A 12,445-nucleotide genomic window follows, 5' to 3' on the forward strand; every position below is an offset into this window, starting at 1 on the left:
GAGACAAAGCCCCCAGAAACAAATAAAATGTATTGATTTTATAAAAGCACAAAGAGATGAGCCGTGGAGATAGAGGCTTTCACTTAGCAGTAAATAGAGCCATCCGATGCAAATGAGATCAAAATTTCCCCCTCAGGCTTTTGAGCCTAAAGGATGAATTTACTACCATTTTCTCCGCTCCTTCTCAGAGGTGTACACTTGGTGACCTGTCCGGTTTCATGCATGATGCAGTAACACCCACCCTTGTGGCCGCAGACTGTTTTGATTCAGCCAGCGCAGACACTTGAGCCTTGACAAGCAAATACCACTCCCCTCCGCAAGTCTCCCGGTCAGGAGGAGACCACTGCAGGGAGCCTGAAGAAAAACAGCGCCCACGCATAATTGCTCAGCAGGGCACGTGCCCTGCAGCCTCCTGCTCCAATATTTACATCCTATTCCATTGAGATGGCCCCTCTCTCTTCTCACGTGACCCAAATGCAGTTCTCACTCCGCCAAGAAGAGACAGCCCAAACGCAGGTCTGTGCTAGCAGCTCTGCACATGCTCCGTCTGGCTCCTCACTCACTCATTGAGGTTTCTATTGGTTTAAAGCAACCTTCCGGCCGCTGAAGCGCTAAGACCTGCAGCATTTCCCTGGCCACGATCCAAGGTACGCACCCCCACGAAGACTGTTTCATTTTAGGATTTGGACTGTTCTGTCTATCTGTTTTGGGGGAGGGGTGTGTAATACTCACACATGAGTATAGATGGTGAATGAGGCTCAGAGAGTAACTCTTCCCCCCCCCTCCCCCCCCAGTTTTTATAAGAGGACTGTTTTACCTCTCTTCAGCGCTGGCCTTGAAGGCAACCTGCAGATCTAATGCTCACTTAATTCTCCAACAGGAGCCTCGGCCAACGATGCTGAAGCCGACTGGCGTGTTGGCTGCAGCGTGTGAGCTGGTGTTTTCTCTTCTCCAGAGCCCTGGATGGTTTTTGTCGTTCTTACGGTAAACGATGAGACAGGCTACCATGGATTTCAGCCCCTCAGCTGTGTTCGATCAGCAAAAAGGTAGAACGATGCTTTACTACGTCCTTCAATGCTGAGTATAAGAGAGGGATTTCCAGTTGTAAGGAAAGGGGTGTGTGTGTGTGTGTGTGTGTGTGTGTGTGTGTGTGTTACAAACCTGTTAAGAATGCTCCTCTAACTTGATAAGCTTTTAAGAGAGAGAAAAACAAGTGTATGGGCTTTCTGTCTTGCTGACTTATTCCTAGCCCCTGGGTTTAAGGCATAGCAGCTAATTTAGAGATTGCCATCTTGATGCCGTGTCTTAAAGTGTATTAGAGAAAGTAATATCAGAATATATCCCATGCCCTCTTTCAGTCTGCAAACCCCATCTTTTATCACTACAGTCCTCACGAGCCAGTGCGGATTCCCCTCCAGGAGAGACACGACCCACAGGCAGGGCATGCTGACACAGTAGCTCAATCAAGACTGTGCCTTGACTTAACAGCATATTATTTAATTGCAACGATAGAGTATGTTTTTTTTCTTACCCTTCATTTAAATAAAGGAGGTCATCTTCCACAGGAAGGAGTAGGCTATGGGATTCATTCACCTTATCATCACCAGACATACAGCCCTTCAGTCTGTATATGTGATATTGTATACGTTGTGTGCCCCCGCGTATGTATTTGACATCTGTGTAGCTACACAGGATGGTGGGAGGAGTTTCCACTCTTTAAATGTAACAGACATTTCTAGAACCTTTTAATGAAATATCTGCCTGGCATCTGATTCACTCTGTACACTGAATTTCTCCAGCACCCCAAGGTCCTCTGATGGTCTCTTTCTTTCAGCTACGGCATGAAATGGTGGCTTGGGGAAGCCTCATTAGGAAAATCCATGTCTTCTTTCTTTTTCCCCCCGAATGTCGCTGCTTCCGGCCAGTGTTACCTCCCCTGGTTCTACATCTGGCTTCACAAGTGGGCGACGTTTGCTCAGTGGGGTTCTCAAATAATAACTTAGATTTCTGAGGCATTTAGTGGATAGAGTCTGAAAGAGAGAGGGAAGAGAGAGAGAGAGAGAGAGAGAGAGAGAGAGAGAGAGAGAGAGAACATCCTGATTCACTTTGAGTCTGGAGATAGGCACTGGAGGGAAGGGGCTTCCACTAGTTTCCCCTACCACCCCACCCCCTTTCCCCTCCCTGTACCTTGTGTTCTGCTGACGGCCAGAAAACTGTTGTTGAGCCACGGAATCACAAAACACAATGGGCTTGTTCTGGGGACGATTTTGAGGGAGCAGGGACTGACTGCAGAAGAACGAGCCCTCCAGAATGAATTCCTCTGTTCCAGCGTCGTTCTCTCTCTCTCTCTCTCTCTCTCTCTCTCCTCTCTCTCTCTCTCTCTCTCTCTCTCTCTCGGGAGTGAGCTCAGGTCATACCTAATGCAACATCTTTAATTCTCTGCAATTCCTCTACCCGAGTCCTCCCATAATATTAACCCTTTCCCTGCTATCTCTGTGCATCTCCCTTCTCTCTGAAATTAGTACCTGATGGAAACAGAGATGTCTACAGTCACAGCTCTGAATGGCAAATCAGTTGAGATTTGCAATCTTGGCATTTTACTTGGGTCTTCATTTCCTCAGCAGGAAAATGATGTTTATGTAGCAGGGTCATTACAAAAATCCAAACTGATGCTTAAAGGAGCAGTTGCCAGATTGCCGAGATGCAGTGATTTTTCAAATCACAGCTGTTGTGGCTCTTGCTGGGTTCAGTGCCACCTGATCTCCTCTTGACGTCCAGTTTAAAGGTGCCCATCCTCAGTCAGGGTGCTCAGTGGTTGCTGGGTGACTGACTAGATTGCATTGCACCTTCGTCCAGAACGGCAGGGGGCCACTCAGAGTAAATTCTGAGAGACAATGAACAGAAAAGATGCCCTTGTATTTCTATCCCCCCCCCAACCCTTCCTCTACATAAAACGCATGGGAGAGCCTAAGAAGTTTTAAAACCTGAGTAGATTTTAGTATTGTATCATTTAGCAAACGGCAGTAACATGACCAGAACGTTGAGCGTGAGCACTTCAGCATGATACCTGATAGGGCGGGGAGGGAACATGGGAGCTTGCTCTGTGCAGTTTATGCAGAGGCCTGGGATTGCAGAACCTCCAGGAATGGTGTAATTCCTCAGGGGACCTTGTAAATAAATAAACATGGGCTGAGTGTGGAACTTTAGGCAAGGGTTTTGCAATAGATCCTAACAACTAGAGAATTGAAATCAACAGCCCCAGTTCACATGTGTATGTGGACAGAGACATTTCTTCTGGGAGAAGCTTAAATATGCTTTGGAAACTTTCTCTAGGAACATGTAGACAAATGTCTATCTCTTCATTATAGACACCAAGGACTGGGAGAACCAGTGAATTTATTGGACTTGCTTACAGGGCAAAGATGAGGAGTTTCTTACGGGATCATGAGTGACCCCCAAGCTGCCACAACACCAAAAAAAAAAAAGATCTCACCCCAACATGAATGATAACTTCTCTATTACTGGATAGATAGAACCCCCCCCCCTTTTACTAAACTATCTACAGTAGATGGAGTCCCCCTCTTACTGAACCATCTACGGTTGGTCTGTATATTCTAACCACCTCCCAGGGCCACGTGCAGTTGGGTTAAATTCACATACAAATGGCTAGGATGTGTGGGAGGGAATAGGCAGAATCTAAGGCAAGACACCACTGACCCCCTCCAACCCTTCTTCCTGAAGGAATGTTCACAGTCAGCAGGTTTCATTTTGAGGGTCTCCTGCAAGGAAGCACAGCTGCTCTGATGAAAACGGCAGCGATGACTCTCAGAGGATAAGGTCCTACAATGGATATTACACAGTCCACTCAGCCTTGAACTTGGCTGGACAAGAAACAGTCTGGGGGCGTTGGGAAGCATTGAAAATGGTGATGCCTGGGTCCCACCTGTGGAGTTTTCAATAAAATAGGTGTGGCTATGGCTTGGTTCCCACCCCCAGGATGTTCATCCCTCCTCCCAACCTTTCAGAGGGGTTAAGTGAGGACAGAGCAGCTCCTGCAAAAATCACAATCTCCCAGTTACTAATGAGATGACCCTGACCTGGGTGCTCTCTTATGCAAGTGACAAAGCAATTGCAAGTTTCCAATTCACCAAGCTCTCTGGCCTAGCAATGGCTGGAGACGGGAACTCAGCTTATGGCTGTGCAGAGAATGGGGGGCCACATGCAGGGATCTAAGGAGGTAAATCTCTATGACTCTATTTTTCTACGAAGTCTTGTCTCAAGTCCCCATAGCCTCCTGAGCTGATGGTCCTCTGGTTTTGATCTTCCCTCCCGTGTGAGTTACATGGTTTTGCCTATCTACAAGGTCTCTGTGGGCTTCAGGGCCAGGTTCTGACTGGCCCAGACTCTAGCTTGCCATGTTAACTTTAGAGGGAGAAAGCCTGATTTCGCCAGACTCCCTGCTCCTGTGTCTTGTGCTTTCTGTTCTTCACCATAGCAACAGCTGTGATCCCACGTGTTCCTCCTGGCTGCCTGCCCTCTCCAGGCCCACATGCAAGAGAGGAACGTAGTAAAATGATTTACTACAGAACACGGAGGTTCCTGCTTGCTCGAGTCGACAGGCTGTATAACTGAGGGGAAATCTACATTTTCACCTCTGTACAAGTACTGTACCTGAAGGAATCCCTGCCCTCAGAGAGAAAACAGGAGACCCAGCCACTCTCCACGGCCTCCTTTGTCCTCGTCAGCCCGGTGTTGGTCACAGTGAAGAGGCTAGGTCCTACTACAGTTCTGTTGGGAAATGGCTCTGATGAGGCAGGATGGAATGTGTGCGGCCACCTCTGGACTTCAGGCTCCTCATAGCCTCAGCCCTTTGCAGAAACATTGTTGCAAGGATGAGAGGAATGGCTGGTCTTCTGCTCAGGGTGGTACGGTTAGCTGGTATCCTTGAGCTACTGTAATGAAACACCATACGCGGGCACTTACCAACAACAGACATCTCGTTTCACAGTTCTAGAAGACCCATACGAAATCAAGATGCCAGGATCATACACCTTCTAGAACTTTCAGGGAAGCATCTTCCCTTGTCTCTTCCAGTTTCAGGCTGTCATGACCTCATGACTTCCACCTCTGCCTTCATCTCTGTCTACCAGGCTATGTGTAAATATCTCCTCCATGTGTGCAGTCCATGGTACGAGTCTCAAATTCCGTCTGCTCAAGACAATGCAGGAGAAATGCCTCGTAATCCATGACTTAACCCCAGTGTTTCACATCTAAGGCAGGTGTGTGTGTGTGTGCACCACATAAAGCAATAACCATAGGTTCTAGCAGTTAGGACATGAACATCTCTAGAGCTACATGAAATGAGAACTCTCAGAAAGCAGATGTGCATGGTAGTGTTTGGTCAGCCTGACACAAGCTGGGGTCATGAGATAAAAGGGAACCTCGATTGAGAAAATACCTCCATCAGATTGGCTCATAGGAAGTCTGTGAAGCTAATTTCCTGACTAGTGGTTGCTGTGGGAAGGCCCGGTCCACTGTGGGCAGTGCCATCCCTGGGCAGGTGGCTCTGGATTGTCTAAGAAAGTAGGCCAGTAAGCGGTCTTTCTCCATGGCCTCTGCTTCAGCTCCCATCTCAAAGTTGCCTTGAGTGCCTGCTCGGAATTCCCTTCACGATGGACTCTAAGCTGTAAGATGACATAAACCCTTCCTCAGGTTGCTTTTGGTTACAGCGCTCGGCCCAATGCTAGAAAATTTAACCAGGACCTAAGGTAAAGTCATAACATGGCATGGTTTTTGATAAAAATCCATTCCTATTTATGGTATATGGAAAGCTGGCATGTAAGAGGTGAGAGGAACATCTCTTCGGTGCCGACTCTGCACAGGCATTGTGTGTGGATAACATGGCGGAGAGCTGATGTCTACTGAGCACCCAACCTCCTGCGCTAAGGACTACACCTAAATCGACTCATGGAATTCTACTATCAGCCTCTTTCTTTTACCAGCAGAATTTAGAAAGCTCATGACCTAACCCACCATTACCACCAGCAGAGCGGAAAAGCTGGGACCACAGCCTAAGTCTATTTCTCTTCAAATTCCTGCTCTTTTGGCCACCGTATGTTGTCTTACTGGGAATCTATAAAACTTAACAGGGAAATGAAGGTATCATCAACAAGAACAAAATAAATCGATGATCCACTTCATTTACAATCAAGCTGTTAATCCCACGGTTTTTTAGATCAACACACAGATGTGCTGATTGCAAAACTCAACTTCTCATCTGCAGTGGTAACGCCAAGCAAAGAGGCTTGCATCTTGCTGAAAAAGCAAAAGTTAAATCGCAGGGCCAGATGCCTCCAAGGGAAGAAGAAGCAAAGTTGAAAGGATCTGAGGAAGAGGCAAGGGAAAGCAGGAGAAGGGGGCCGGGAAGAGGGGGGTCATTGACGGTTTCAGGCAGAAAGACAGAAGTCGAGGTTGGTGTTCTGATCAGCAGTTCTGTGAAAGGAGGGCGCACAGCAAATGGTTACCCACAGGCTTAGAATCGGGGTCTCTGCTGCTCTTGAGCTCAGGGTTGTCCTTCTCTGGGTTAACAAAGAACAGAGGGAAAGAGAGATAGAAGAAGAATCTCTTTGCCAAAGTGCTGGGCCATTCAAGACCAAGGCTGGTCCTGCTTCTTCTCTGTTCTGCCCCCTTCTTTCCCATCGGTCAGCTTTTGAGACTGGTTAGGAGAGTCTAGTTCGCTTCAGAGACAGCCGAGGCTTGTATCTGTTAGTCCCTCAGAAGATCCCACCTCCAGTGACCTGAGCAGGACGAACAGAAGGGAGCATGCGACAGACAGATACTTGCCAAACAACCACTGGTCACACCTTAAGGAGGCATGAGTGAGCACTGGGCACTAGAGGAGTGAGGCCATTGGCAGCATTCTCCACCACACACAGCTCTGTTGTTACGAGTGGGAGTCTGGGTATCCAGGGACCGAAGAAGCCCCTGCTTGGGTAACCACATCTCCGATATCAACCTATCATTTCTCACAGCTTCACCAGATCCATTTCAGGAGTCTAAGCCTCAACTCGGGCAGACCTAAACTGGATGGCCACACTAAGAGTTGGCCATCTTCTCTGTTCATCAGCCCCACAGCACGGCAGGACAGAGCATCTCTGTGGGTTACCTCCCGCCTGTGGAGTTCCCCACTTGGGGCCATCATCACTTTACCACCTAAAAGAGAAGAAAACCACTATATTTCTAGCTGTTATTTTGATGTAACCAACATCTTACCCACCCACAAGATATGGGCCAAGGTGCGAAGGCAAAGATCTGAGTGCAGGGAGGCTAGGGTTGGTGGAAAAAGTGGCATGTGGCTAGGCTAGCCTACACCGTCTCACAGAAAGACTCCTTCCAGCGGTTGTCACACGCTGACTCTGCTCGAAATTCTCTGAAAGTCTGTGGGGCTTTCGGTGCAGTGTCTGCTGATTCCACTGTGTCGTGAACAATCTGCATCTCGGATTTTCCGGTTTGCTTTAAAGTCGTGAGTGTCTCACCCCACGATTAACCCTCTGCTGATAGGCGTGTGTGCTCAGTAAGTGTCCTTCGTTTGTTTCTGTTTGTGAAAATTGTGGCTAGCATTTGGTCGTTAAAAACTTGTTTTGGGTCATTGCTTATATTGGGGAAGAAGTCACTGCATTCTGTGCAAGAAACCCTTCCACTTCTAAGTGTGCCCTCGGGACAGTATATGCATGTGACAGGCTAGTGTTTACTCAGTTTTTAGCTATTTAAAAATAATTTCTTGTGACTGGGTAGTAATATATGCACACATGGATATACATAAGGAGGCCAGAAAAAAAATATAGGTGTCCTGCTCTATCTCTATATGCTGATTTCCCTTGAGACAGGCACTCTTGATGAAGCCAACACTCACCATCTTGGCTAGGCTGGGTGGCCAGTAAGCCACAGCAATTCTCTGGTATCTGCCCCCCAAACACACACACACACACACACACACACTTGACTTTTTACATGAGTTCTGGGGCTCAAACTCCGGTCCTTACACTCGCACAGCAAGAACTTTTGCTCACTCTGCCATCTCCCCAGCTCCTGAAAACAATTTCCAATTTATGGGAAGAGAAGACCTAAAGTAATATATAGAATATTTGAATAGTTTCCACCCAGGCTTACATGATATAATATTTTAGCCCATTTTATTATTTGCTCTGTGTGTGTGTGTGTGTATTTAATCTACTGTCTGCATCCCAGTGTTGTCTACTGATCCAATAATATCTTTTATACTACTACCCCAACTTCAATGAAGAATGCAGGCAAGAGTCACGGACATTCTGTTCAGTTATCACATTGCCTTCTTTTCTTTTCATCTGGTGCACCCCTGTAGATTCTCTTTGTCTCTTTTGACAGAGAGTTTTGAAGTTATAGTCTTTTTTTTGTTAAAAATTGAGTTGCATTTTTGTAGTTTGTATGACTCTTCCTCACATAGTTGTTTCAGAGTAGCGAAAGGAGAGTTGATATAATGCTCGCCTATTTTTAGTTTCCAAAGCTAGCCAGGCTAACACAATCCTTTGTAAAAAATGAATGTAAAATTTATACTTGCCCAATTAATGAAGAACTAATATAGTATATTAACATCAAGAGCCCTGCAAGAATTCAAGGAGTGAGAAATTCATTTGCATTTGGAAAATGAACCCGAAATTGATCAATAAATACAATCATCCCATTTTAAAGATTCTATAATTTTAAAAACACATTTTTTTAAAGAATTAGATTACTGACAAGGCCTGCTTCGGATGTTCCCTAAGCTGGGAATGGCAGTGTGTGCATTGTAATCTCAGCACGAGGGAGACTGAGGCTGGAGGATCCCCAGAAATTCAAAGCCAGTGAGTCCAAGACAAACCTGGGCAATTTATCAAGATCCTGTCTCAAAAGAAAAACAAAAGCATCACCGCCCTCGGCATGGGGAAACGTGCTGTAGCTCTAGCACTCAGAAGGAAGAGGCAGGAGGGTCGCTGTGCATTCAGAGTGAGTCTTCACAGCAAGTTCTCAACCAGCCAAAGGTACATAATAAGCAAGGCTCCCTTTTAAAAATTAAGTAATCATCTAACTAATCGACAAATAAATACCCCAAAATAATAAAAAAGGGGGGGTGTCTTCTAGAGAGGCATCTTTCCTTTTTCCTATATGTCAGAGTGCTCCAAACTGATTCTGAACTGTATTCAACAGTAGTGGCATTCTCCTGGCTCAAAGCCAGGCAGGGACCATAAAAACTTCCTCACCAGCAGGTGGCAATGTTGTCACATGAAGCCACTATGGTGTCGTGAAAGCCTGATACCTCCTAAAGGGGGCAAAGGCCTTACTTCCTTATGAAGTTAGGTCCTTGTAGGCTGCCCCAAGAAGTGATTTCTCTACTGTCCCACAGGACCCGGGGGAGAGAGAGAGAGAGAGAGAGAGAGAGAGAGAGAGAGAGAGAGAGAGAGAGAGAGAGAGAGAGATCTGAATTGGGGTACGCTGGGGGGCACATACCTTTACATGATTGTACTGCCCTGTCATAATAGCCCAAGGATGTCTCAGTCACCGCTGAGACATTTGTCTTCCCTCTGGATCGTGTTGTTTTAAAAGACAGAGACCCTACACCTTTGTGACCAGGCCTTTACTGTCTATTGTAGACGCAGAGTGCTCAGATGACTGAATATACTTAAATTCTCCCAAGGCAGTCAGTCCTACCCGAAAGAATAACCCGAGGTCATCTACGGATCCCTCTGTAGATGCTCAGAATGAATCCCGAAGCCATGGTGATTCAGTGGGGACTTCAGCCACCCAGGACCCTCAGAATGGAACAAACTAAAAGAAGTATCTCAAACCAGCTGGTTTAGACTCTGAAAACTAAAATAACCTTTATCTTGACATGGGCATTCTACTAAAGGGTCACGGCTTAAGTAACAAAGTTGTTAGCCTGACCTCGAAGCGGTTTCAATGAAATGGACTCAGTAAATAGTCAATTGATGGCTTTTTCTAAGAATGCCACAGTGACCTGAGGGCACAGCCATCATTACAACTCTAGAGATGGAAGCTGCATGTATGTAAGATCTGAGGAGCTCGGAGGACCCACGACTTTGCTATGAGCCAGCTGTATATCTGACGTCCTAGAGTTAGCTCTAGGCCCTTGGGATTAAATCAACAATTTCTAATACAACCAGAAACCAATAAGGTGTTTGGCCATGTAAAATAAGGAAAGAAACAAGAGCTACAGATCTGGACTACAGAGTGACTTCCAGGATAGCCTGGGCTGTTACACAAAGAAAGCCTATCTTGAAGGAAATGAAAGAAAGAAAAGGAAACAAAAGATAATATCAAAAATATCTGCCTATCCTTCTATGTTTTTAGATAAAAATTAATCATTTAAAATAGTTGTCTGCTTTGTTTTATCTACCAGAGTTTTTATAAAGGTCAGCATTCTCTGTAAGTTCACATTTATTAGATTGAGCAGTCAGAAGTTACACTATGAAGCCGTGTGGAGTGTGTAAGCACACAGGTATGTACTGTGAAGCCGCCGTGGAGTGTGTAAGCACACAGTGTGTGCACTGTGAAGCCGCCATAGAGTGTGTAAGCACACAGTGTGTGCACTGTGAAGCCGCCATAGAGTGTGTAAGCACACAGGTGTGCACTGTGAAGCCGCTGCCGTGGAGTGTGTAAGCACACAGGTGTGCACGGTGAAGCCGCCGTGGAGTGTGTAAGCACACAGGTGTGCACGGTGAAGCCGCCGTGGAGTGTGTAAGCACACAGTGTCGTGCGTCTCATCTCGCCGCAGGCTGGAAATAGCTCACAGACAACACCGAATACTGCTTCAGCACCATTTTGTTTTCCTTGATCATTACAATTTTTACTTTTATTTTCTTTCTACAATAACTCTGTTGGTATTAGTCACTTGCTGAGTAAACCAAAGTTCCCTTTGACCAAACCCCAGAAATCAATCATGGCCTCAGGCGTAACTTACCAGGTGGCTTTATCCTTTGCCAATCTTTTCTATCTGTGTGTAAATCAAGAAATATTTTTGAATATCAAGAAATATCAAAAATCCCTATATGTTCTCTAGTATTAGAAGGTCAGAATTTTAAAAAATACAGTTTTTTGGGTTTTAGAATTTCGAATCATCTAGGAACTGTTTCCTTATGTGATGTATTATTGAAGTGTTTGCATAGCTATGACCTTCCCTTGCATGTTGTGTTGTTGAAGCATTTGCATAGCTATAACCTTCTCTTACATATTATATTATTGAAGTGTTTGAATAACTATGACCTTCCCCTACATGTTGTATTATTGAAGCGTTCGCATAGCTATGACTTCCCTTTTGTGTTATATTTGTGTTGCATTACTGAAGTCTTTGTGTAGTTCTGACCAAGTCCTCAAAAGCAACTTAAAGGAGGAAAGATTCACTTTGAGTCTGTAGCAGAGGGTTCAGTCCATTGTGAACTAGAAGGCGTGGTGAAGCAAGACAGTCACATCACAGCAATGAGGACGCTTCATAAAGAATCCCAAGGGGCTAGGAAAAAGGGACCCCCAAGGGCCCACCCCCAACATGAATTCCTCAACCTAGACCTCCTAATGATCTCAGAACCTCTGGAAATAGCACCATTCACTGAATACCAATCCCCTAATACACAGATGTTTTGGAGAAGCACATTCTAGCCAAAGCGTTAGCAGCAATCATTGTACAAAGCTCTGTCTACCCTTTTAGTAGTAAAACACTAGTGTAAAGTAGCAAGCCACGTCTCTCCCAACATTTAAGAGGACAAAAGCTTGCCTAACTTTGTTGAGCATAAACAATGTAAATTCACTATAGAGAGTCTGGAAAATCTAATAGGTTCAGAACATGTTCAGACATTCAACTTTTTAGCATGCTCCTCTGGTCCTTTCTGTATGTCATCTGTGGACACACATAAAATGTTTTAGAACATACAGTCTTTACATGGCTCTTCCTATTCCTTCATTCCTGTCCCTCTCCTTTTCTCTCCTGTCAGTCTCTCTCCCTCTGTGTGCATTCTAGATTCCCTCTGCACAATCTATGCATAAGTCTGTCTGTTTAGGCTTCATACAGAGAGGCAAGAAGCATTCAAACCTTGCTCCCTGGGAAGAAAATAGACATATGATGAATTCATGATGCTAAACAGGTAGATGATAAAAGATAGGCAGATACATACATACATAGAAAGATACATAGAGAAAAGAAAGGGATGTATGTTGTCTAATTATATAGAGTTACTAGAAGATGCTAAGTGGGTTTGTGACCTTTTGTTAAAAATAAACCTCTTGCTCCTACTTTAGATTCCAAAGGAATCTGTCAGTCCTTCCATCGTACCTGTTATTTCTGCAACATCTTGTCTCATTTCTGCAGAAATGCTTTGTCAGCTGCAGGGTTAGGCCTAGAGATCTACTCTCACCATGGTTT

At 45.4% G+C, this 12,445-nt stretch overlaps 1 protein-coding gene across 1 annotated transcript in view; it reads left to right on the top strand.

Moving 5' to 3' along the window:
* The first annotated feature begins 513 nt into the window (after positions 1-513).
* The window catches only part of Ankrd55 (ankyrin repeat domain 55), an 89,089-nt gene continuing 77,157 nt past the window's right edge, over positions 514-12,445 (top strand). The window contains exons 1-2 of the mRNA XM_050152855.1: positions 514-647; positions 881-1,046. Coding sequence (XP_050008812.1) covers positions 992-1,046 — 55 coding nt within the window. The 5' untranslated portion in view covers positions 514-647; positions 881-991. The remainder of the gene's footprint in view (positions 648-880; positions 1,047-12,445) is intronic.

Source organism: Alexandromys fortis, unplaced genomic scaffold (assembly GCF_014885135.2).
Source record: "Alexandromys fortis isolate MF-2015 unplaced genomic scaffold, M_Fortis_MF-2015_v1.1 scaffold_73, whole genome shotgun sequence".
Classification (NCBI taxonomy): Eukaryota; Metazoa; Chordata; class Mammalia; order Rodentia; family Cricetidae; genus Alexandromys; species Alexandromys fortis.